This window comes from Sebastes fasciatus, chromosome 24, assembly GCF_043250625.1.
Source record: "Sebastes fasciatus isolate fSebFas1 chromosome 24, fSebFas1.pri, whole genome shotgun sequence".
Classification (NCBI taxonomy): Eukaryota; Metazoa; Chordata; class Actinopteri; order Perciformes; family Sebastidae; genus Sebastes; species Sebastes fasciatus.
This window is the reverse complement of record NC_133818.1, coordinates 6,343,128-6,370,527: the sequence shown is the minus strand read 5'-3', so window position 1 is coordinate 6,370,527 and position 27,400 is coordinate 6,343,128. Positions and strand designations below refer to the sequence as shown.

General features: G+C 43.7%; 1 protein-coding gene across 2 annotated transcripts in view; it reads right to left on the bottom strand.

The window, feature by feature from the left end:
* mgat5 (alpha-1,6-mannosylglycoprotein 6-beta-N-acetylglucosaminyltransferase) overlaps positions 1 to 27,400 on the bottom strand; it is a 72,857-nt gene that overhangs the window by 9,129 nt on the left and 36,328 nt on the right. For both annotated transcript variants that reach the window (XM_074626497.1, XM_074626498.1), the window contains exons 7-12: positions 25,052 to 25,213; positions 23,565 to 23,734; positions 22,842 to 22,976; positions 18,161 to 18,294; positions 11,875 to 12,008; positions 790 to 963 (exon numbers count right to left, since the gene is read on the bottom strand). In XM_074626497.1, the coding sequence (XP_074482598.1) occupies positions 790 to 963; positions 11,875 to 12,008; positions 18,161 to 18,294; positions 22,842 to 22,976; positions 23,565 to 23,734; positions 25,052 to 25,213 (909 nt within the window). The remainder of the gene's footprint in view (positions 1 to 789; positions 964 to 11,874; positions 12,009 to 18,160; positions 18,295 to 22,841; positions 22,977 to 23,564; positions 23,735 to 25,051; positions 25,214 to 27,400) is intronic.

The following is a 27,400-nucleotide window of genomic DNA, read 5'->3' as shown; positions in this document are numbered from 1 at the left end:
ATCCCATTCCCCTATGGCAATGGGCAGCTCCATAAAACTTAATGAAAATCCACCCTCTACAGTAGTAACATAGCGTTACATCCAAACTCAGGGGGCGTGTAAACGTAAACCGTGAAATGAAGATGAATCTGAATAAAGGCATTATCGATAACTACATATGTTTGCATTTCTTGTTTTGTTTCTGTTCTAATAGCTTTGGAATTTGAAGTTTACACCAGATGGAAAGTCTTACATCAGTTCGAGGTTACTTCACAGCTTCACAGTGCTGCCACAAAACAAAGCTATCTGTGTTAAACAGCTCGACACACATTCTGCGGAACATGTGAAGTGTTGTGTTTAGCGGAGAGCTCGCTCCGCGCGGTACAACCCCGGCCTGGCTGCAGCCTCTCTCTGTGGCCGCTGTGTCCTTGTCTTTGTGAATAAGAGAGGTTTGGAGTAGTGAGAGGAAGAGACAAGTCATGACGTGAATGGAGAGAAGTGCTCGTGTGGACGGCCGAACCGAGGACAAACTACAGCCACTCGGATCAAGGCTCTCTTCTGTTCACACAAAGACACTCTCTTCTCCAAACAACATCTCTTTTAAGAAGTTGTACTTGTCTTTCGGTTAACATTTTAACTACCACATACTCAATATCCTGCAGGTTAGCAAGGCCACAGTTACAGGAACAAGCGTGGGAGTTGGTTTGTGGTTTTCATAGCCATCTAATAAGCACCGTGCCCTCACTTTTATTTCCCTGAAGGGTCTTCTTTTTTTTTTTTTCATGCGAGACAATTTACAGCTGGACTCACCTTGGTCTCTCGGAGGAGGAACTGCAGGTCTCGGCCGCTCAGGATGCCGTGGTTCCTGACGTAGCTCGGGAGGTGCAAGGTGCTGGTGCCGTGCACGGTGCCGCGCACGGTGCCGTGGACGGTGCCGTGGACCTCCATGTAGCTGTGGATGACGTCGAGGTATTTCTTTTTGTCCTGGAACAAAACAGGGAGATACAGTCAGTTTATTCATCATTAAAAGAGGTTTAAAAAAAACAACACCATCTCTTACAAAATAGTGACATGTTAAAAAAATACATTCAGGTTATTGATGTTAAGCTGGTCCAATCCAGAGAAAAAAGCTTCCCGGAATTAACCGTTCTGAATAACATTTTTCTGAGAGAGGATCAGGATCATTACTTTGTTATGTGGCCTGGTGAACTTTTGTTCGAGCTACCTGACTGACCATCTGGCCACAAAGGCAGGCGGAGCTAAAAATAGCACCGTATGAAGAGCATCAGTGCATTCAATACCCTGCTCCTGTTATTAAAGTCTACCTGATCCATGATGTCCTTGATCAAAAACACAATAAAGCATTCAAAGCATGCCAATATGGCCCGCTTCCTTTACACCAAAAGTCACCTATGTTTCACTGTCATCACTTGTCATGGGGTGTACTACTCATCTTGGCTCTCGTGATGTCACGAGAACCGGTACCAAGTCGATGCCAAAAATCTGAAAACGTGACGGTGCTTATTTTTCTACAGTGCTGTAGATACCGTCAGGGCTCGAGACTAAGCGTCTCGTTGTCCTGAGAGGATGATCGAAAATGTGTTTGGGACGCAGTAAACTCAGGGCACGCACCCTATTTTCTCCCTGATGATGTTTTTATTATATCCACCCTGACGAAGAGACTCTGTTAGGTCCAAACTGATCATCTTTTTAAAACCATTTATGCGCCCCCAAAATAGATGTTGTTAATATTCCTTTTTCCCTGCCCAAAGAGTGCGCTTTCATCTTCAAGGGCACCTTTAATGTTGCCCAGAATTTACCGCAGTGATTGCACTTTGCCTCGGCATTCTTTCATGCGTTTGGAAGATTAAGGATTCAGTCCACGTGATAACAGTCCAGCGTGTACTGAGGCAGAATTACAAATGATATGAAAGATGCTGTAAAGTACTAATAGTGACCGGAAGTTATGAAGTGGCTTAAAAGTGTTGATCAAATATTAGGCCGACAGTTTCTTGGACTGTTTACTTCGAACATCTTTTTAGTTTCTTGGCAATCGCTGGATCATAACGAGCTTCTTAAAAGGCCTTTGATGGTCCCCACGCTGAGATTGTCACAGCAGGTCTTTGATTTCCAAGAACGAGAACATGACTGCCGTATAACCACAAATTTGCACACAAAATACTCCCTGAGATGCAGTCTTTTTTTCACTTCCTCTACCTGCTGCAGACTAAGCCATATGGGAGACACGTACTGTACAGGCAGTATAGATGAACGCTTGCCATTTTCTCCATAATGACAGGATGCCTCAAAGGCACATTCACCTTCTCTCACACACCGGAATATTATCGATTACCAATAGGTCCAACGCTCACGGGGCAGCAAGGCCATTATCGTTAGAAGCTACCTGTTTCACAGGGACGGTTTCAAAGGCAGGCTTGTGTGTGTGTGTGTGTGTGTGTGTGTGTCTACCCCAGTGTTTCCTTTCGAGTCTTAAATTTCAGGTAGCCGCTTGTCGGGGTCCCTGTAGACCCAGCTATCAGATGCCTCCAGCCAGCCTGCTGTAACTAAAGCAGCCTGGTGTGGTCGTGAGTGTGTGTGTGTAAGAGCGTGAGAGATGAAGTCCTAATTAGAAGGTGAAATCACAACCCTGTAATCTTTTCACTCAGGAGAGCTGAGCTAGGATTTATGTGTGTGTGTCTGAGGGGATTTATTTTGCTGGTAGGCACCTGAAGACACACACACACTTACAAAAATCTATAAAGATGGTGCATGAGATCAGAAAAGTCTGGTGATTCATGTTAGTATTTTGAATGGTTTAAGATATTTGTTGCACTTTCACATCAGCTGATGGAGTTTTAAATACAAAAGTTGACAGATTCGGAGGCTACATCCACACCGAGACGTTTTTAAAAAAGCATAACTTTTGCTACGTTTATGCCGAAGTATCCACGCTACTCCGGCGTTTTCGAGCCCCTAAAACCGAGAAAACTCCGGCGTTTTAGTCTGGACAGACAGAAGCATAGACTTTTGAAAACAATGATGCAGACGCCCACGTTCGCTTCTCGATTGGGTCTCATCAGTCATGACGTTCCTCAGGTTCTCTAATTTCATATGATACCAGAATCTTCAGAATCTAGCTTTAAAAATGAGCCCGCTGCAACCTAACAACCTAACCCTTTGACAGCCCTATTAAATACTGTAATGATATATGAGATTTAGCAGTACTGGACTGTAAGTTGGGAGAACATGCTTGGATGTACTGTACATGAGACATGACTGCCTGGAGAAGAAAGAAAAAAACCTACTAAAGGAAAAACAAGTCTCTTAAGGCAGCAGCGGGATGTGTGTGCTGTGTTTGTTGTGACCGCTTGAGTGGTTCTGTTAGTGTGCAGAGGAGGAACATAAATGGCCATGACCCTCGGAGGCAGTCGCCACACAAAGCTTCACGATCAGAGGACATCACTTGCCCGCTGCTCTCTGGAGCATGGCTGGCTCGCCCACAGAGACACACTTGAGTTGGAATGAAGTGGGAGTGTGTTTTTAAAAAGAACCTAGAAACAGGTTGAAAGATGTAAAAAAAAAAATCACAAGCCTAGAAAAGCGCAACAGGAATGCAGAAATAGGGCAACATGTGCGTCGTCATTTTTAGATCCCATTGTTGATTTTCCTTTGCTTTTCCTTCATGTGACTATACGTCAACTTCAGTTCATAATCCTGCCTCAGCTGTCAGCGCACTAGAAAGAAGTCGTGGCTTTGTAACACTAACAGGCGTGCAGACAGACGTGTCCTCAGACAGCCCGGGTGGATTCACGTGCACTGTATGCGTACGTCGCCGACCACATGCCATGTGCAACCTGAAACCAGGAAGCAGATCGATTGCGGCAGCGGGAGCACGTGCTCGGGGAGCTATAAAATAACTGCTTTAGCTGGAGAGGTTGATTGAAGGAGGAAGAAGAAGGGAGTTTTATGACCTTGTAAATCAGAGGGAATTTGTAAACCTCGGCCTCGGAGAGGAAACAGGAGAGGTGGCGGTTGCTTTCTGTCAGTTGAGGCGGAGGGGAAGACAGAGGGATGAGTGTCCGGGGAGGCTGAGAGACACAACCTAACAATAACCCTCATAGCGCAACATATAAAGGTTGAGATACACAGCTAACTCGCTATTGATCCCTCTTTATGACCGCTAGCATTACAGCCCTCACCAGTTTATAAGTAAGAAATGAGTCATAAACCAACATAAACATGTCAGGTTTACTATTTGTAACCAGCTAATATCACACAATGTTTATTTATGTCTAAAAGATCTTTTTAAGTTGACAGGACTAAGAGGCTACAGCTATGATAGCAGCTCTCTGAGAATATACGTAGGCACAGCAATGCTTTGAGGTAAATGCTAGCATCATTTATAGCTAGGTATAATGTTAACTATGCTCCCTTTTACTATTAAACTTCTCCTCTCTATATGTTCGTATCGGGGCAGAGCTGCAGGGCTGACAGTAGATTTTGATGTTTCAGCGCTTTCTCTCGACAGGTAGCGGTGTCAAGACACAAGGGATTGAGCAGATTAATCTCGCTTTACTACACATTTCAACTGAAACAATCAATTACTCCGTCCACCTGAGACACTCCGTCTTCCTCGTGTCCATTCCTCACGTTCTCAAAGAGACTGTAATGAGCAAAGCATCAGTGCAACAGTCTCTGCGGTAACCTCGTGAGGTATGAAGAGCTCTCGCCTCATCAGAATGCAGACAGGTGCGCTCGGTTCGACTTACTCGACCCTCAAACTGCCTTCGACATCAAACGCACCTCTGATCGTCTTCACATCTGAAAATTATTTCTAGACTCTGGGGCCCCAAAAACTGGAAGCTTGTCAATCAGGACAAAAAAAAAATCACTCCACCCATTGTTCAGAGGAGGAACAATCACTTCCCCACACAACACAACACACACACTCACGCTTTATACACACACATCTCTGCAGTGGTGTAACGGTAATAACAGTTCATTTCAAGTGTGGTGATTTGCACAAGGGCACTTTCGCAATACTAACGGCCATGAGGCCCAGCCTGACTGTTCACTTATGTACTTTGAGTCACTATCAGGTCCACAGATATTACTTGTCTTTATATCTCAGCCATGATCTCTCTGAACACGGATAGGTGTGTAAGAAAATATCGATACATCGCGATGTTATGTTTTGCTTTTATACATGCCCACTTTATGATAATCACATGCAGTTTGGGGCAAGTCATAGTCAAGTCAGCACACTGACACACTGACAGCTGTTGTTGCCTGTCCGGCTGCAGTTTGCCATGTTATGATTTGAGCATATTTTTAATGTTAAATGCAGTACCTGTGAGGGTTTCTGGACAATATCTGTCATTGTTTTGTGTTGTTAATTGATTCCCAATAATAAACATAAACATACATTTGCATAAAGCAGCATATTTGTCCACTCCCATGTTGATAAGAGTGTTAAATACTTGACAAATCTCCCTTTAAGGTACATTTTGAACAGATAAAAAATGTGCGATTAATCTTGATTAAATAAGTCAATTGACAACCACACAAATTTTCTTCAGGAAATGTGTGCCATCATTACAACTATTGCATGACTTAATTCCAGAGTGGTTCTTCAACGTCTGATTCACAGACTAACAGATTAGTGTATGACGGGCACCTTACCGGACGCACTGTAAAACCCATTAGACACTTTGACAGATGCTTAGAAATCACCGGAGGAACATGGGTGGTAAATAGTATCCAGAAAGTGCTTGGAGTGCAGTCAGGAGACGTTATTTACTTCGATGCCCTCCCACGCCCCATTAGACATAACAGTGTGTAACCTATTGGAGTTTGGTGGATGGCCAGAGCATGTTTTGGACTCAGACAGTAGAGGAGGTGCTGCGTGAATGCTGAAAAAGCGAGTCCCTGCTACAGTATGTATGTGTGGGCTGCATAATCATCCGAGTGTAACAGGCCCAGATCAAGAGGAATAAATAAAAAACACATGCAGCAGCTATAGTATATCAATCCTGGCTGTCCTGCAGCGATGGGAACACCGGTAACGTCACATGCTTCATTGGGTGCAATTAAAAGATTTGCACCTTGTACACAGAAGCTAATCGCACCAGGGGGGGTATAAACACCAGTTCCATACATTCAAACCTAGTGAAGCATGCAGTAAACAGAACAGGTGCCACAGGGAGGGGTCCGTATCATTTCAAGCCTAATTATCATGAAATTTGCCGTCCTCGGTCAACGTGGTATAAGCAGCTCATTTAAAACATGACTTCATGTTGCCCTGCTGCAGATGGTTCTACTTTATTTCACTGTTAATTATATTACTTTCCTGTTGTTGGTTGCATCCCCCTCATAAATCTACATTAGTCATTTACTGCTTCTGTGAGTGATCACGGAAGCAAACAGAGTTGAAGTTCAGTGCACTTGTTCTGCTTTCGCTCGATAAAATCGAAGTGGACGGAACAGGACGCGCACTTCAGGTCAGTCTGAATCAAGGCAAGGTCAGCGTGTCCCCGTGACGAGGACGGACGATGACTAATCGGGATTAATCAGAACTCCGACTTTCAAAATGTTCAGCTCATTTGGAACATCTGTGTCTTTTCTATATTGTTTTGTAAATGTGCGATTAATTTGTGATTAAATACTTTAATGGATTGCCAGCTCTAACACTATACTACAGATAAAAGTAAAACATAACATTTAACGCTACAGATCTGAGTTCAAAAGTAAAGCAGCAGCAAACGGCACCTTCTGGAAATGTCCTGAGCCTAATTCGATAAAACGTCCGTGACAGAAAAGAGTCGATTCAATAAGCGCAATAACATTTCCCGCTCCGGTCCGGCTCTTTCCTCAAACGTCAAATTCAGGTTCCTGCCCCGGCACTCACGCCAGATTAACGGCACGAGGGATGGCTTCATCAGATCAGACGGGCACAGTGAAACTAAAGACGGTTTAATGTTCAACTCCACTTGGGGATCCTTCATGAGACACACATTGTTGTCTGTTTATGGGTAAGAGTGTTGCTGCTCTGCATATGCCAGCTCTATGTGTGTGTGAATTGCCTTTCTTCACCATGTCCTCTGATGTGCTGCCAAGGGCCTGCGGCTTTCCCTCTCTGTACATCCTCCTCATCCTCACCTTTTTCCACACTGAAAAACAGGGAGCGTTTTAAAGGAGATGTGGTGCACTGATGAGGGGAGTCCAGGTAGATTAAAATGATATGGGTTAGATATGTAATAGCTGTTTGTATAGTGTGGAAAGAGAGACAAAGAGAGAAAAGACAGCTCCCTTGCTCTGCTTCCTTTCTACTCCTCCAACTGGGTTGCTATGGAAACGGCTCCCCTCAGAGGTGGTCTGGCCATTTTTATTTTCGGGTCTCACCACCGACAACAAAATAATGACTTGCCATCTTTCATCTTTCTTTAATCCCCGGGTCTGTTTCACATGCAGCGTTTCTCGTACCTTCAGGTCAGAGGAGCGACCTGCTGCTTTGGCCTCCGAGAGGTTACAGAGAGAATCATTTAATATCGCTACAAACTGATTCACTGCAAATTACTTGACTCTCACCTCCATTACCACAAATCTTGCATAAAGTTAGGTACAACCTCGACCCCGGAGCAGTCAAAGCCTCCACTGTGCTTCCCAAAAAGCTGTTAATTAGCTCAAAGTAATTTATAAATTGCAACATTTCATCTAGATTGACCTCACGATGGGGCGTGAATTATTCACGATATGGACTAGAACCGCTGACACTAACGTCCAAATGCGTGTCGGACACCAGACACTTCCTCTCCTGAGAAGGTTCAGATCAGAAGCCTTTCTTCAGGACACAGTAATTTTCCAATTGCAGCTTCTTAAATGTGAACAATTTCTGGTTTCTTTCCTCCACTGTGAGAGTAAACTGAATAGCTTTGGACAAAACAAGACATTTGAGGATGTCATCTTGGGCTTTGATTGACATTTTTCCCCATTTTCTGACATTTTACTGATCAAACAAGAAAGTAATCAACAGATTAATCAACAATGAAATGAATAATGAGTTGCTGCCCTACCCGGATGGTTAGACTACTAATCCTATGAGGTTTGAGGTTCAATCCTTACAGTAGCTTTCTTTACGTGAGCTCATACAACTACACACCAATATACAAAGCTTTGCCAAAATTCCTCACTGGCAAATGAAATTGTTTTGTGCTCGGGGAAATGAGAAACTCATGTGTACTAGAACTAAAGCATCTGGTGAGCATCACAATACATTTTTCTCCGTTTTGACTTGACTGGTGTTGATAAAAATGTGTAATGAAATAAAGTCCTGAAAAAAGTGTGTGTGTGGGTGGGTGATTACTCCGTCTGCTGGTTCACCGGTGGGTTGAGTGTGACCTGAGCACCTCTGCATACTGATCAGGCGGGGCACAGGGCCTTTCAACAGGCTGCGTTTTGCGTGGAGACTATTACTCACCTAACCCATATTAACCCCGCTAAATTAAAGGCGAGGAAGGAGACGGCATTCGGCTAGAGACTCCAATGTGTCCTGTTTGTGTCCACACATTTCCAACTTCAATGTCCAGAGTTTTGCCACACTAGTTTTGTTTTATAGATCAAAATAGCAAAAGAAATGTGATAAGACTTCAATGGAAATATCGCTTACGGTGTCCAAAGTCTGTAAAGTCTTATCTAGGCTAAAGTTCCTATGTATTTGTTTTATGATGCATGTAAAGCAAACAATAAAGGGGGCAGTTATGTGTTGTGAGCAAATAGTATGACGATGTTTGTGGTATCTCTGGGTCGTTAGTTGCCAGTTAGTGTGGAAAAAACTCTCCATCAGGCTGCAGAATACGTGAATATTTACCGTGGCAGCAAGTGACGACTGACGTTAGCACATATTAGCTGTCTTAGCTTAATCGTCCGAACAACAGTATCCCATAAAATTTACAATTTGCCGCACAAATTGACCTAAATCTATAGCTAATGTTGCAAAATGACTTCATTACTCCACCACAAAAGATGTTTCACTTGACATGACTGTCTGTCTGAGTCTCATTCCACCATGAAATATGCAGGTTGTGCAACGAACTGGCAACCACTTGTTGTGAAGTAAATGGAATAGAACGGGGAAAGGGAGACATCTAGTTGCATTAGATAAAAGTTACATTAAAATGTAAATCACCTGCTCCCTAGATAAACAACAGCATAGGGAAAGAAGAGTGGAAATGGGGGGGCAGGTCTAGTAATGGTGGCAAAAGGGAGGATTTGATAAGCAGCAAAACCACTGAACTTTGGAGACGTTATCAGGGCCGAAAGGTGAATTCAATCGCTGCTTATTCAAAAGCCGACTGCACCTTCCTCAAGTGTTAGTCGGTGAGACTTCACACCATTAATCTCATAACCTGGACATAATTCCATTGTGAGTTTTACCTTCATGCGAGAAATAGATTTCTCAAAGTGGGTCCCACTTTCTATTTCAAATAGAGGGATATATCATTTTTAAATGAAACCTCTCAAGTGCAGAGAAAGAGATCGGAGGACAGCGCGATTTAGAAAGAGAGAGGGAGGGAAATGGAGTAAGCCAGTCAGCTCGTTATCAGTCGGCTCCAAAATGGCCCTTTAATTAAAAGCAGGAGGTAATGAACACGCTTGGGAGTCTGATAGGCAACTAATGCCCCTTGCTGTGAGCTGATGGGCTCCCCCCGTCTGCCCTTTAAAGCTACACTGAATGGCTCTCTGCTGCGTGCGCTCTGACTCAGTACTAGAAGCCATAAAGCACAGCAGCACGCCAGCTACCTCTGGATTAAACCACTAATACACCTTGGGATTTAGAGCCGCACAATGCGCCTTTGAAATTCAAACTCTTTGTTAATGAATACATTTTAGATTAGGTTTTATGTTTGGACTATGTTTTGTTGCTGTTAATGTTTTCCAATTTGACTTTACAAATACAACACTTTCTTGTGCTGTTTCAGCGGCAGCTGGTTGGATTTTGCTCATATTATTCTCTCAGGACAAATCATGTAATAGACCCGCCTGTCCACCGGAGGACAGCGTGTAAGGGCGACGTTTTGCCTATTAAGGTACAGTACCAGCAGGGGGCAACAAAGCCACTCACTTAGGTTTATGCAACAAAACCACTCAGTTAGGTTTAGGCAACTAAACTACTCAGTTGGGTTAAGGCAATAAAACTATTTAGGTTTAGGCAACAAAACCATTTAGTTAGGTTAAGGCAACAAAACTACTTAGATTTAGGAAACAAAACCACTTAGTTAGGTTAAGGCAACAAAACTACTTAGATTTAGGAAACAAAACCACTTAGTAAGGTTAAGGCAACAAAACCACTTAGTAAGGTTAAGGCAACAAAACCACTTAGTTGGGTTAAGGCGATAAAACTATTTAGGTTTAGGCAACAAAACCACTTAGTTAGGTTTAGGAAAAAAGTCATAGTTTTAAGTACAATACGTAAGCAAACAACGTAACATAACTACGGAAAACACGTCACAAACGTCACTAATGTAACTTACAAAACAAAAGGCCGGCCTCGAACAGCGGTCTCCTGGTTGAAAGTCCTGTGTTTGTTGGACCCATCCACCTCCCCTCACGCCATAAGCAGTCCTTCTCGCCTTTTATTCTACGTCACAAGCTCTGAGCGTAGCATATTCACACGGATGCATTTACATTGCAGTCAGCACAGACTACATGACGTACAAATGACACGGCGTTCTTATTGCGCTCTTTTGCATGCAAGGTTAATTTTCAAGTTTACACCAACAGGAAAACGTGGTTGAATAAACACTCATCCAAGCCTTGAAACGTAACGTTTAAGTTCCCTTGATCCGGACACTTAACTCCCATCTGCTGCAGAACTCCTCCGTGGTGAGGCGGTAAAGCCAATGATGCAACAGGCTTATTATTCAATCCTACACAATTTCATCACAAAGCCTCCAGCTGTGAGAAGGCATTTGCACTACAGGCATGTTACATGAAGACAATTCTCTCTTGTAGCCTCTATTATCATTCCACCAAGTCACTCTGTCAGACATCTAAAGAGTCAGCTGGCTCCGGGTGGACCCGCCCTGAAACATACATGGTGTCGGCTGAAAGCTCATCAAGACGCGGGCAATAATCCAACCATCCATGGCACGCCAAACAATGTGCAAATCTCCCCAAGTCTCTAAGTCGTTTTTGTCTAGGATACAGTAATCCCCTGGTCTCTGTGCCGCAGTGTGAGCATGTATTTGAATATATTAAAAACTTCACGGGGAGGGCGATAAGCTGAATCTGAGCTCCTCAAAACCAGACTGTTATTAAGTTTCCTGTGAAAGTTTTACCCAAGGTTGTTCAAAGAGTTTCACTGCAGAGCTCTCAGAGGTCTGGAAATGGGTTATTCTTGGCGTGCCTCGCCTGTCCCTTTCATCTTCAGAGGAAATATATACGTGTACGTGTACATTTGTGAGTGTACAATATATGGATGTGTTTGTGGGTTTTTCTGTGTATCTGTGTGTTACGTCTTTCTACTTTCTCCACTGCAGCATGGTTCAACACTTTTGATTTCCGATATTGACATTTAAAATGCGTGTTCTGCTCAAAGAAAAGTCTGCTGCATATCAAATCAAGCGCTCAAGCAGCAGAGCTACGCTTCCGCCATTTTGGACTGAAAGCGACTACCAGACGCCAGTAAAATGTAAAACAAAATGATTTATATTCTATTGTCATATTCTACCGAAACGGCCTGTGTTGAACAATAAAATATCATAAATATAATAAGCGTTTTCAGTCCAAAATGGCTGCAGCATGGCAGAGTTTTGTCTCTTTGCTTCTATACTCTTTGCCCTGGTACAGCGTGTAAAGCAATATTATAAATGTCTCGCGCATAAAAGATGACCATACCTTCCAGAAGTTGTCGACCTTGCCGTAGACTAGCGACTGGTTCTGCCTCTTGATGTCATCGATGTGCCTGATATCACTGGCGTTGAGGTGCTGCTCCACTACGAAGCCCAGGAAGCTGTTGTCTGGGGTGTGAGCTGCAGCAAAACAGATAAAGAAAAACACATAAATATCTACAAACACACATATGAATATCTTGCCACTAAGGGACTAAGTTAAAAGCTCTCAAAGGCCTCGTTTAAATGTGTTTCATCAAAACCAAAAAGTCAGTGATCGCTTCTTTGGGAATTAAATGACAAATGACTTCAGGCATAGTTAGCCCTTTTTCCTTATGCAAAAACAGAAATGCCTCAAATGAATCTCACACACAGCATTCAGCCGATCAAGAGAGAGACGGGAACAGTTGCACCCCGACAAGCACTCTGTGTTTTTTGTTCCCCTCCGTTCCTTATTGCCTGGTGATGACTAGTTACTATGGGAACAACAAGATGAGCAGGTCAAGTGTGGAGCCCGAGAAGCTGGCAGCTCTTTACCTCGCCGCCATCTGCCATGTAAAACAAATGTGACGACGAGGAGCGTGGGCAGAAAGGATTCGGTCAATAATGAAGATGCTGAATAATCTAATTTAGGAAACGCATCGCCCCTTGAAGTGAGTGAAACGGGGTGTTTTGGTGCACGGTTGTGGTTTGTGTCAGAGCGTCGGGGGGAGCTGCTGTGGTCAGAGTTACTGCAGAGGCAAATTAAGGTCAGCCAGTCGGAGGGAGAAGAAGGATTTATTGGGAACATTTCAGCCAAGAATCTCTGCAAACTACCCGCCAGCATTTAAACAAGTCACTCGCTGCAAATATCCTCTGGGCTAATCACACCTTACGTAATAAGAAGGGGTGAATCATGACGTTTATAACTGCTGCATCATGATTTAACCGCTGCGGACGCACTGTAAGAGTCCGATTGTTGACTTGTTTTTATTAGGGTGTTGGCTGGAATGTGGCATTTTTCTCCCAACTCGACAAAAAGCCAATGTTTGCTCACTCGATCTCTCCTGGCTGTTCACATATTGGCTTCGGCTAAATATCTTTGGGCAAACATTTAAAAAAAGGAAACAGGGAGCAGGAAATGCGGAGTAAACGAGCCCAGCAACCAGACGAAACAATTATTGAAAAAATGTGCAGCAGCATTTTCCCCTAAACAAAGTCTTTTATATCACCTCGTGCTTATCATAATAACAATAAAGTACATTTCACCACACTAGTGGAATGTTTGTTGCGTGCTTATTACAGATTGCTTTCTACTTTACACATTAAACTCACACGCTGTCCTCTCAGAGTCCTGACTGGACATGTTAAGTAAGATGAATGCTGATGGGCTGGGCAAAGAGCCAGAGAGTCACACAATCTCCTCTTCGTGTGATTACACGTCTCTGATTAGAACATTTCGTCCAATCTACTTTATTCAAATCTTGTTCCTGTTCTGCACTACAATCCACAGAGGAACCTTTTTACCCGCTGAGTACCGTTAGTTCCCTTTGTGATGGGTGTGCGTGTAGGAGAGTACAGGATGTTATGAAGATATCACCAGATCTGTGTGAGGTGTCAAGTGTGGCGTAATGGGTGTCAGCGGGTGTTAAAGGGATAGTTCAGGTGTTTTGAAGTGGTGTTATATGAGGTACTTATCCATAGTCAGGGTATTACCTTTACTGATGTGGACGGGTGAATGGATATTTTTGAAATGAGATCAAAACCTTACTATTAACCGAGATGTACTTCTGATGGCAAAGAGGCAGAGATGGTCTTCGGCACTGGGAGGAGGCAGCGCTAACACTCGTGTACCAAACTAACTGTGTAAACAGGACAGGCTGTTAATTAGTGTTAGGCCCTCTCGATGCATTTGGCAACAGATGCCTCCTCTCCCACTAGAGCCACCACTCAAAATGTCACTCAACTTGCCACAGCTTCATTTGCTATTAGCTGACAAACAGCCTGGGAGGACAGCGCTGCCGGAGAAGCAGCTGCTTGACAAACTTGTGAATGTAGGAGGGGGGGGACAAAGTTAGCTATGTGAGGAAGCCAGGGTTCACTCTGTGAGACCGGGAGTCAATATCGGTGCATCCTGGCCGAGCTGAGTGGAGGAACAGGGTGAAGAAATGTCAGTAGCACTCTTAAGGGCAGGATATCTCCTCTGACAGGGCGAGAGGGACTGTTCAGGGGCTTCCTTTGTGCCCTTTAAAAAAGGAGCAGGAAAGTCTCACTGAATCAGCGGTAGAGGCGGACTACACCGCACAAGAAAACAAGGTAAAAGGCAAAAGTAATCCCAAGTCACAGACTAAGGATTATGTGATTAATTTTGGCGCAACAATTGAGACTCTTTTATAAAAAAAAACTTCTATACTGCTGGCCACACAGAAAAAAAAGGACTTAAAACTGCAAAGATGCATCATCAGCACTAAAATCTCCAGCACTTTGAAAACTCTACATCAAAGACTTTGTGATTCTACAACTTGTGAAAGGGCCTGAAGGGTGAAAATAACAAACTACACTGAAACACTTTCACACAAAAACCTTTGAGATTAGAACTGATGAGCTCTTTGAGCGTCTATCAGGCAGTCCTGCAGTGCTGCCAACATCATAATAATGAAAATGAGGTGTGTTTAATCCAGCTGGCAACCTCCGGGTCTGAAAAGTGATACAGACTTCCTGGTTGGCCTACACAAATACGTCATCCCTGGAGCACTCTATAGGCTACCAGTGTTGGGCATTAGTGGCGTTACTACTTTAACTACATGCTGCAAGGATCAGACAGTAAGTGACGCCACCACCCTGTGTAGCCGACAGAAACACGTCCATATGGCGGTGACTGATGCCTACGACGTCTCTGCTGCAGAGAATACTGAATAATGAAGTTTGTTCAATGCAAAAAAGTACAAAATAGCTTTGATGTAGTTAAACTACTGTTATCTTTCACCTACCAAGTAGCTTGTCCAACACTGTTACTATGTAACAAGCTAATGTTAGTGTAGCTCACTGCACTGCCCACGCTTAGTGAATACATTAGAAAGAAAACATACGGATGGAGCACAATAGAAAGTGGTCGTCTCTACAGCGTTCTGGACTTCGGTGTTGGAGCTTTAGTCAACACTTCCATTATGCTAATCCACTGCAGTCAATCACAGCAAGCATCTGAAAAGGTTTCCAATGAAAGAAGGTTCTCCCCCCTGCTGAGATCACTGGACAGACGCAGGTAAGTGTTCGAGGGTCAGATGTTCTTGTCTGGCGCGACAAATTCCTCCTTTCCATTTGGTAATTCTAACAATATTTTAATTTTTTGTAAAATGTGTGCTTTGGAAAGTGAGTAAGGCGCGTGAGCGACACACTCAGAGACAACGGCCTATTGATCCCGCACAGATGGAAAATAAAGATAACCTTTAGTGAGTGGGTGTGCCAACGACATTATCAATCAAAGCTTTGCAGCCACTATCAGCCTGGCACATCTCAGGGTCAATTACGTAGTTGGCAATGCCTCAAAGATAAATACTATCTGCTGCTGCGTTCGACCTCTGACCAGTATTAATCATCGTTTCCGTAAGGGATTAAGCACTCGGCTGCAGGGATGCACAGGGGGGAAACTGTGGCGAGGGTTTAAAGGAAACCTGGTTGACAAAGCGGATTTCTTGGCCATGCATATTATCTCTGTGACGGGGGAGTAAAGGACTGATCGTTATTCTTTCTTGTTTCCAACATAATTTGATACAAATCTTGATGTAGTGCAGATGAAGTGCATAGGAAATAAATGAAATCCTTACATGTCATTGTGACCTACAGGAAAGGTTAGTTTTATTATATCAGTGTTCAGCTCTCCTGATTATAAATGCTAGGAAACAGAGCCAACTTAACTAAGACACGCAGGCCATTCAAACACAAACTGGACACCACAAAAACACTCCCCGCTACCCCCGACTCTCAAATAGATTAATGAGGACAATTTGGCCTTGTCTTGTCTTATTGGCCGAGGGCCACGTACTCCCAGCCGGGGATTTATAGAGCGCTGCCTAATCGTAACAAATGGACCAATCCAAATGTAGGATAGATTACCTACTGGCACCTGATTTGTCCATTGTTACATCTACATTCAGTAGGTGAGTTATAATGCACAACTACTGGACACTGGATTTGCAAACAGCATTAAAATACTTTCGTACTTGCAGGACCGGATTGGGGGAGGTAAATGTGGGACAGAAACTCTCTTTTTAGACAAATTAATTTACTAACTAATTAAATTCTGCCGATCCTGACACCATCACTAAAATGTCCTCAAGCGGTAAACTCCATCCATCCAATTCCATCTGCTTATCTGGGGCCGGGTCGCGGGTGGCAGCGGGCTAAGCAGAGTATTCCAGACGTGCCTCTCTCCTACAGCAACGTTTTCCAGCTCTTCCTGGGGAACCCCGAGGCGTTCAGATGAGATATATGTAATCTCTCCAGGGTGTTCTGGGACTACCCCGGGGCCTCTTACAGAGCTGCCCAAAGTGGCGCCCACCATCAGGTTCGATTTGGCCCTCCAGATGTTAGTTTTCTTGAATTTAAAGACCCAACTTTACCATCTTTTGGAGGCTGTAGCAGGCTCTGTTTTAAAGTTAGAAGGTACTCGTATCAATGAATCCATCGGTACCAACAATGTCATGCTAGCTTATCGGGAAGGAGGTTAAATAACGCTCCAAATTTAAGCTAAATTTTGGCGAGGAAAAACTGTCATGTCCATTTTCAAAGGGGTCCCTTGACCTCTGACCTCCAGATGTGTGAATGTAAATGGGTTCTATGGGTACCCACGAGTCTCCCCTTTACAGACATGCCCACTTTATGATAATCACATGCAGTTTTTAGTCATTTTTGCCAATTCTAAAATGGTGTATTTGAATATTTCTGCCTGCTGGGGTCCCTTAACAGTCTTGGAAATGCGTTAAATGAACTGGAAATGAGCCCAATTGTAGCATTGTCAGCAGGTGGGTTTTAAAGGGTTAACTAAATAAAAGCTAAAATAATATTCCATTAAGGGATCTTGGGGTCCTAGGACCATTTTGCATCTTAACAATACAGTACAATAGGGGTTTACTTTTGGCCCGTGGCCCACCACTGACTTTCAGTTTTGGCCCTCCAAGGGAAAATGTTTGGCCACCCCTGCTCCAACGGAAGACGCCCAGGAAACCCCACCCAATGTAAATCCAAGCTGACAGAAGCACCTGCTTAGAAATACACACTACTAGCTCAATGTGCAAATATTATTTGAGCAAGATCGGATAATAATAACAAACCCATGGAGGTGTTAATGTAATGTTTGAGTTGCTTGGTACACACTCTTGAAGCATGAAGGTAAGGTGTTGAGCACAAAAGTCTCTCGTGTCTGGAGGCGATGCCATTCTGTGGTTGTAACACTCGGCCGAACCACTGTGCACTTGTTTCACCGGCGATATCATCTAACCTATCGACTCTTAACTGGATTTCGTGCAAAGGCCCCAGTGTGTTATGAGAAAGACATACCCTATTCAGCGGACAAAGGGCCTATTCAGGTGCAGTGGCATTCTGGATAGCTCCAGGCTTCACCTCGCAAACGGGGGACTGCAGGGGTAACATTTCACTTTCTCTTAGCCACGGGGAAAAGGTCAATACCCCAAGGGGGGGGCTGGCTCCGCTCGCTCCCTCTGCTGCACCGCCACCGGCACCGCTCATCCACCTCAGCGAATGTGGTTGACTCCAGTTACACAGTGATCTCACGCACACACGGTGCAATAAAACCCTCTACGTCCTACATTCATAATCACAGTAAAAGTGTCTGACCTCTTACTTTCCTGTAATCTGCTTCATGATATTCCATTAGTAACACGCTGGATTTTTATTTATGCCTCTTTTCCAAACCAAAAACATCTCATTCACAGGGAAATACCTAACTGGAACTGTGTGAAACAGCCAAGGTTGTAATGATCGCGGAAATTTATACTGCAAGTAGCCGTGTTTGGCAACTGGGCCTGTGAGAGAGTCATGTGGAGAAGAAGGCCGGCGTCCAGCACAACAGACTCGAGCATTTTGGACCTATTTTTGCATTCTTAACGTGTCGACTCAGAGGATGAATCTGTGCTGGTTTTCATTACATAAAGAGTGTGGTAAACACATTTTAAATCCTGCACTCACGCCATAATTGAGCCTGTTTGTTTGTTGTTTTAAATTAGCGGAGCTGAATCTTTCTAGTCCTTTTGTGACGGTGGACAAAGAGAGAGTGTGTTGGCGTCCTGCCGACTTACGGAACATGGTGTTGAACTGCTGCGGGTTGAGGTTCCACTTCCCCCACGGCGTCTTGTGACCCTTAGACTGGGCGTAGTGGGCGTGGTTGAACTCCGGCTCCGTCCCGAACGAGTCCAGCACCCGCAGCATGCACCTGTGACAAAGACGAGAGCGTTAACGGCCGGCCACGGAAGCACAGATGCATTAACATTAACAACGCCGTACTTTGTATTTCAATTCAGCTTGCTTTGAATCCTGTGAAATCAATGAAACCTACAAACACCATTATAAATCATCTCTGTACAAACAGACTTGTTATTATGTGCCTGAAGAAAAATAGTTCACACCTTGTGCACACAATTACAGTGCAGCTGGAGTGAAACACTAAACACTGCTTTTTTTTTTCCACACTATTCTCTCCGTTAACTTCACAGTAGTCCAAGAAACAAGCCTTAGGTTACTTCATTTTACACCCAGTTAAACCACACTAGTGAGCATGAAGACCTATACCCTTCTTCCACCAAAATGAACGCGTATATGCATGTTTTTTCTAAACGCTACCCCGCTAAAAATAGGTATAGTCTCCTTTCCCATTGCCAGTATACAGGTTTCTTTTGGGTTTTTTTCTGGTGTGTCACGTTCAAGGGCATGAATTTAATGCTATAGAGAAGAAGACGAAGATGAACAGAACGTACTGTTGGTATTATTACACGGCTGTGTTGAATACTCGATTCTGATTGGTCAATCACGGCGTTCTGCGGCCTGTTATTTCCTTATAACAGACCCTTGGTATGTATAACAGACCGTTGCTATGTATAACAGACCGTTGCTATGTATAACAGACCGTTGCTATGGGCGCAGTTCTGATGTCGGACTCTGGCGGACCGTTTTTGTGTCAAATTATTGATTTCTTAAGTAAGTAGCCGTGTAATAAGCGGGATAATGTCCAGCTAGCGGGTCATTGTTGTGAAATAAACCCCTTCAGGGCGATGAGAGATGATGATCATGAATCAACTACTGGAAGTTAAAACAGTTCCGTACAGGATTATGAAACCACACACACGACGCCTCCTCCGCTCTCAGACAGGGACGGAGATAGTGAATGAATCCTGTCCTGTGGAGGTGTGAGACTGTGAATGAACATCATGGCCGACACGAAGGTCACAGCGGCAGGATTAATTAGATCACAACCAGGAGAGGGAAGCGCTCGCTCATGACCTTATACTCCACGCTCTGCATTCACTAACTCGCTCAGTGTTACTCACTTCTCTTTAGATGCTGGTTGCATTACGTCCTGTCCTTCACTAGGATCTACATGTTCTGATTAGGAGGGACCAAAGAAAGGAGAGCTGATATAAATCTCTTGACTTGGCCGATGACTCAATATGATAATTTATCGCCTTTCAATGGAATCGTATCGTGGTGAAATCATATATCGAGATATCATGATACACAATTACGTCGTAATTAAACTTAAATTTCTCAGAAAATCTCATGGGAATTATTTTGAGGATATATCATTTGAAGATTGCGGTTTTGTTTTTAAATCACACTTTACTCCCATTTTGGGTCACTGTAAAATACTTAATCATAAAGTGAAAGAAAATAAGCCAGGTGTAAACAGACATGCATGCATGAATAGACACACACACACACACACACACACAGACACACACACACAGACATCTGCATCTAAAAATCCCCCCTCTCTTTTAGTGATCGTCTCTCCGCCCAGGCAGATGCTGTGCAGCTGGCTGTGTGAACCGTGAAAGGTCCTGAGAGAGTAGAGAGCTGGGAAACACATTCGCCACGAGGAAACTTTAGACTGAAAGCAGAACAACAACAACAACAACATGCCCACATGCCAACTCCACTCGTTCCGGTGGAAAAACAACCCTCATCTGTCCCCGGTAGATCCGTCCTCAACAGATGGGGAAGTGCTGCTGGAGCCATAGCATGATGCGAATACGGCTGCGGTGAGGCTTTCAGCGGGCTGACGGTGGGCGTCGTAATGTGGAAGGAGTTGAGGCTGTTCAGCTCAACAAGTATGCACTTAGTAACACTGGCGGCAATATCGCAATGGAGCCGGGCTGAGTGGGGATGTTGTTGTCAAAGTGTAATTTCACTATAATGTGATCCACCTAAAGTGATCCCAAATGTATAATGTATAACAATAGCTGTTGTAAATGATGGCTTTCTCTCCTGCCTTCTGAAATAAGCAATAAATAAAAATGGCCCCATATGGGTGATTAGGAAACAGAGACATCAGATGGGAACTTCGGGTTTACATGAATCTACCGGAGGGTTTGTTTTATGTCGGCACAACCCCCGAGGCTAAACAGCTGGACGATAAACAGACAAAGGAGTTAAAGCTTCAATAGGCAGCATATTTTTGGCATCATTGGGCAAAAATTCCATAATAACCTTTCAGCATATTGTAATTCAAATGTTCTGAGAGATAACTGGACTTCCTCGACACCGGAGGACACAGAGGCACATGATTTTTTTTCAGGTTACCTGTTTCATGTACTACTGTCACGATATAGCGACCGTTTTATAAACCTAACTTTTTGTAATCATATTTGCTCCAATCTCGCCTACTGATGCTTTAATGATGTGTCTCATAAAAGCATTAAACTGTCCAACATCATGATAGACAGATAGACAGAAAGCAATATATGTACCGTGCTAGAATGGAAAGCTTGACAGGCGAAGGCAAAAACTGCCAAAAACTGTCTAAAAGTATTGGCTTCTACATGTTACCACAATATGATTTGCAACTTGCACGCTTTCCAAAGCAAGCTGTTGTCTTAACAGAACCGCAGATAATTCAACAACTGACACTGTGGCTGAACAGTGGCATGAATCACACCCCGACACATACAGACACGCACGCAATACATACAGACAGTGTTGTGTCAAAACACAGTTCCTGGCAAGGGAGAGTGAGGAAGTGACAAATGGGAATATCAAACGGTTGATGATTGTCCAGTTTCATTTCTGCGTTATTGTCATGAAACGCCAAATGTAGTGCCGGTCCTATGCACTGGCACATTTTCTGCAGCCTCGCCGATGCAGAGTGCATCGCCCGATTCGGTTATTGGATGAAAGGATTAAAAATGAAACAGAACAATAGGGCAACACTGGCTCAGAGCATTTCCTATTCCTCCGGAATCGTATGAAACACAGAGATACAGCGCTGGAAGACAGATAGCCAGAAGACCGGGGCAATAACAAAACACATTAATCACAAACGGGCCTGACAGACTTGGCTGCTTTGTCCCCCAAACACAAAGAATAAACCAAGAATAAAAAGGGAGCAATAATGACAGTTTATTGCTTTGCAAGAATTTGGGGTGTGATATGCAAACAAATGTGGCTTGTTCTGTCTAGAGGAGATCTTTCTTTCTGCCTTCCTGTGTGACAAATAAAGTCAAGAGAAGATGGTTTCACGAAGGCAAAGAATGTAATTCACTAACAGGAACGCAAAAGTGAAAGAAGAAAGAGTCTACAGTGTCCCCTTTCACAAAGCACAGCGACATTAAGCGCTCTGACATAAGTGTTCTATAGCGGCGGCAGAAATAATGCAGAAAACAGCATCTGGACCTTACATTACGCCGGCGGCTGAATCAATTTCCTCAGGGCACAAAGGGAGCGGATGCAGTCTAAGGTGTTACATCGCAGACAAACAAAACCTGGTGACAAGCGGGAGGAACCAGCGGGGCCATTAGTGCCTCCCCAGACTTATTGTTCCTTCTCTTTTCCTGTCAGTCGAAGCTGATGAGAGCTTTTTTCAAAGCAAACCAGGAAGGCCTCGTCCGCGGTCCTCGGCGGAGCAATCGGAAAGAGACTCTGCGAACAACAGACGCTACTGCTCTGGCCTTTTGGGAGATTGTGGTAAAGCAGAAAATAGACTCATTGTCCTGGCAAGTGCCAGACAAGCCTCAACACCGACGCCCCTTTTGCGTATGCGAGAGAAGCTGTTAAACCACAGTTGGCAGCGGCGACGGCACGAGGCTAGAGAACTGTACAAATTACCGGATTCACTTGGAGATAATAGAAAGCAAACAAACAAGAGGGAGCAAACAGATAATTAACCGGCAACGGCTCAGGCAGAGCTGCGCAATAGCCACCTGTAGAAAAAACTGGTTGTACTGGAAAAAAACAGGCCAGTGTGAAAGTATCAGGGGGGTAAGATAAACCACAAATCTGCATTTGTGTTGATTTGGTAGGGACTACAACTATCTCCCAAGTGTTTTTCTATAACATTAAAAAGTCATGACTAAATACGCAACAGTCAAATTTAAAAATTCAGAGACCCAACAAGAGATCCCCATGAGCATGCACTTGGTGCAACAGTAGCATGAAAAACCTCCCCTTTAAGTGGCAGAACCAGTCTCTGGGTGGGCGGCTATCTGCCTCAACCGTACATACATACTGTGACCAAAATTTGAATATTCGCATTTGAATGTATAAGGCAGCTACAGAAGGACATTGAACGCCCGTTAAGCAAACAACCACACAACTGTCTTCATATTCCATTTCACGTTTTCCGCCCACTCCAAACCAGTGAGAACGCAGACAAAAACAAACAGAGGAGTCTCTCCTGTGAAATACACCAAAGTGTTCAAACTGCAGAGGATTGTGTGGCCATGTAGGGGAACCCAGAAGAAGCTGGTCGATGGATGTAAATGTACTTACTGGTAGTGGACCCAGGACGGCCCCAGCGTCTTCTTGAACTGGGTGAGGCCCACGATGTCAATGTAGATGAGCTCGACCACCTTGTCGCCCTGGGTGGGGCAGCTGGACTTGTTCCCCATGACCTTGCGCATGATCCTGGGGTGGAAAGTGTGGAATTAAAATCAACTTTCTCATCTATCCAGGTATGTAAAAAAATAAATGTTGGTTATTTGTTCTTGCATTCAATTTCATTAAACATGGTCAGCTTTTCCTCTAAAAGGCTGGTGGTTAAACAGTAACAATTACCTTTTACTCATCTACCTACTGGTAATAAAGCTGGGAGAGACACTTTGGGAAGATTATTTTGTTCGTTCTAATAGTACATTTTAGAATTGTGGATATAAATATTTAAAAACTAAACAATGCATTAAAAAAAATACCAAGTCCAGTCTTTGTTTTATGCAACTTTTAAGATAATACTGGTATTTCCAATTTCCAGGCAGGCTTCTTTCTACCTGGAAAAACACACGACAAATATTTGACAAACAACATGGAAGGTCCATTTGTTCACCCTCAGTCAAATAAAGGTTAAGCAAATGCTGAGAAGCTGCTGGTTTACCTAAATGTAAATAGACAAGGTAGTAAACTAAATGGGCTTTGACTTAAGGCTTTACATGGTCATCTCCCCCAAAACCAGTCCAAGTGACAGGCACATTTTCCTAACATAGTGTGTGTGGTACTGACTCTTTGAGCTCAGCCAGGGAGGCTGAGATGCGAACATCGTGGCCCAGCAGGTACAGCGTGGTGATGAGGTCGCTCCATTGGACCAACTCGCCCAACGGGCCGCCGCTGAAGGCGTTTTCTGCTATCTTGAAGCCTGACTCCTTGGTCAGCAGGCCCAAGTGCACCAGGATCTGATGGAAGGGGGGGCGAAAAGTATGGAATTAAATAAGTGACACTAGGGCTGTCAAAGTTAACGCATTATAACGCTTTAATTTAGCATTTAAGAGTTGTTTTTTTCAAAGAATATCACAGTTTACAGTCAGTTCTTCTGTAGATTAGTGCAGGAATCATTCAAGGACACTTGATAAGGATGTTGAATACTTGATAAGGGATTCTATGGGGAAAAACATTGTCTAGTCAAGGCTAGAGCAACAGAAGCTAGCTTGACAAAAGCAACAGTTGTTTTTCAATGAGTGTGAATGTATAATGTTCGGGAGCTAAAAGAGATCTGGAAACCTTTACTGCCCTACACTGATTAGAAAAACAATGAATTATTTGTCTGTAGGCATTTTCTACAAAGACACCCCACTGGTTCCGTATTTGAAGAGATTTAAATGGGGAGTGTAAAAACGTGTTTATCCTAGTCGGGGCCTGTGAAAGCAGCTCCCCTTTGTCCCTGTATGCTGTCAGGTGCACTTTGATAAAAACACACGCAACAAATATGAACAACACACACACACACACACACACACGGGATGGTTTTCAGTCGCCAAAGGGGGATGCAGTGTTCCACAGCAGGAGGAGGAAGTAATAGGAGGCTTTTGTTTGAAGTGGCCGACGCATTTTTCATTGTTGACAGCCAGCCGCAGTCCCAGAGCAGCGCACCGGTCGAGGATTAATATGTGCGGATTAATATCCAAAAGAGATTAGCGGCTGAAAAAAAGAGTTGGCTTTGAGAGTATCTGGAGAGAAAACACTCTTTGGTTAATTATTGACTGAATTATAGACTAAAGAGAGACACAGAGGAAGGAGAGGTAAGATACCATGGCTGGATGGATGGATAGATGAGGGTTCTTGCTTGTTTCTTGTTCAAGCGGATGCTGCTTTGCATCAGCACCAAGGTATCGCGGGAATGTGCTGTGAATTATTCACAAGACGGTGGAAAGAAAGTGTGGAGTACATTATTCAGTGCTGGGAGCTGCTCCCAGCTTGGGACACAATGGAATATCCATGTCAGTCCTTTCCCACCACCATTACTTCCCCTGAGCAAAAGTGGGCCGGTTTACAAGTGTGAATAATAAGTGTGTGTGTGCACCTTCAACAGGCTAAAAGCTTAGGGGAGGTGTTTTCAGAAAGTTCCTGAAAGGGTCATATTCCTCTCATTTTTAGGAGGATAAACATTAAAGTTTGAGCTCATAGCTTTATTAATTCATTCAATATTCTCAACACTGAGTCTAATAGGTCTTTCCTCTCCCTTTGCCTGACTGACTATGATGGACTATGCCCACCTTCTTCCTCCGACGCCTGGCCAGGTTCTGTTTGCCGGCCAGCGAGCGGATGGCGGCGACCCACGGCTCGGCCATGCGTTTGATCCGCAGCATCATCCAGCGGAACTCCTCGCGCTGCGACATCACGCGGTAGAGCTCCTCGAAGCTGGTCCGCACCTCCGCCTGAACACAGGAAGACACAACAATTTGGTTTGGTACAATTAAAAAGTACAAAATCAAGAAACATATATAGAATAGAAGAAAAATTACAATAAAAATACAAAAAAAATGCTAAAAGTATGCTTAAAGATATGTTTAAAAATACTGTAAAAATATGTACAATATATCTGAATTAAAATGAAATTTGTATCGAAGATGATTACAATAAAAATACTATAAAATATGTACAATATATCTGAATTAAAATGAAATTTGTATCAAAATGATTACAATAAAAATACAAAAAATACTATAAAAATATGTCCAATATATCTGAATTAAAATGAAAGCTGTATAGATAATTACATTAAAAATATGAAAGAATACTGTAAGAATATGAGTATACATGCTGCTCCTGTACAGTATGTTCCTGTTCTGTTAACCCCATAATGTTCAGAGTAACCTGTATATCTAATCTAATCTAAAGACACTATAACTTGTTATCATGTCGCTTGCTGTATTATCTTTAATACCCGTTTGTTTCAAGTACTTTTATCCTTCTTTCTGCTGCTGCCGTGACGTAACCCCATGAGTTATCTTTAAAAATGTCTGACCTAATCTAATCTAAAATTGCAATATTGACTACTGCACTTTACAAATGGCTAAAGGGACATTTTCTTGGACGACCCTTCTAGAAGAGCCGTCGTAATGAAACTAAGAGCCCCGGCTCAAAGGCAAACACCGCATGCTGAAGGATAAAATGTTTATCCAAACTGCCCTAAATCTGATATTTTACCACCTCGGATGGTTTCGAGATAAATATGTGGACGAATGAATGTTGAATGTTTAATATGTTGCACCATTCGTCAGCCTCTAAGTGTCCTATTTTGTCTAAGAAATCTGTCTGTAGTCATTGAAGCTGGAGTTCAAGTAATTCAGTTGAGGTGATAATAACCATCATAAACTGTCAGACACATCTGCAGAGGAAAGTATAGAGGGCACATAAAAATGTGTGTGTTTGAGATCTCTCCTGACTGAGAGCAAGGTATCAGAAAAACAAGTAAACAAGAAGAGGAGAGGAGACAAGGAGAGTAAGCAAGGAGAGGAGACTAAACAAGAAGAGGAGAGGAGACAACGAGAGTAAGCAAGGAGAGGAGACTAAACAAGAAGAGGAGAGGAGACAACGAGAGTAAGCAAGGAGAGGAGAGGAGACAACGAGAGTAAGCAAGGAGAGGAGAGGAGAAAGAGGAAAGGAGACAAGGAGAAGAGAGGAAAGGAGAGGAGAGGAGACAAGGAGAAGAGAAGAGGGGAGAGGAGAGGAGAGGAGAGGAGAGGAGAGGAGGAGAGGAGAGGAGAGGAGAGGAGAGGAGAGGAGAGGAGAGGAGAGGAGAGGAGAGGAGAGGAGAGGAGAGGAGAGGAGAGGAGAGGAGAGGAGAGGAGAGGAGAGGAGAGGAGAGGAGAGGAGAGGAGAGGAGAGAAGAGGAGAGGAGAGGAGAGGAGAGGAGAAGAGAGGAGAGGAGACAGTGAAAGGAGAGGATAGAAAACAATGAGAGGAGACAAGGAGAAGAAAGTGGAAGAGAGTAAACAAGGAAAGGAGAGGAGACAAGGAGAGTAAACAAGAAGAGGAGAGGAGACAAGGAGAGGAGAGGAAACAAGGAGGGGACGAGGGGAGAGGAGACAAGGAGAGTAAACAAGGAGAGGAGACAAGGAGAGAAAGCAAGGAGAGGAGACAAAGAGAGTAAGCAAGGAGAGGATAGGAAACAAGGAGAGGAGACAAGGAGAGGAAAGGGGAAGAGAGTAAACAAGGAAAGGAAATGAGACAAGGAGAGTAAACAATAAGAGGAGAGGAGAGCAGGAGAAGAGAGGCGACAAAGAGAGGAGACGAGGGGAGGTAATAGTACGCATCTTAACTTTTTAGAGAGCCAAACTAAAGCTTATTTATCAGCAACAGTAGGACACATTAATGGACATTATGTTCTAATGACTATTAAAAGAGAGAGCTGTAGAACATGTAACTGCGTGTTGCACCGAGCCCATCCTGTCTTCTAACTAAGAGCGGTGACTAACTGGAAGTCAAAGTGACGTAACACCAAATATGGAAGTGAAACCGAGGCTACTGTCGGCCACATCTGCAGAATGTGTTGCATTACTCCACATCTGAACGCCACACAGAGCATTATAAGCTGATGGAAATTGAAGGACTCGTGAAGA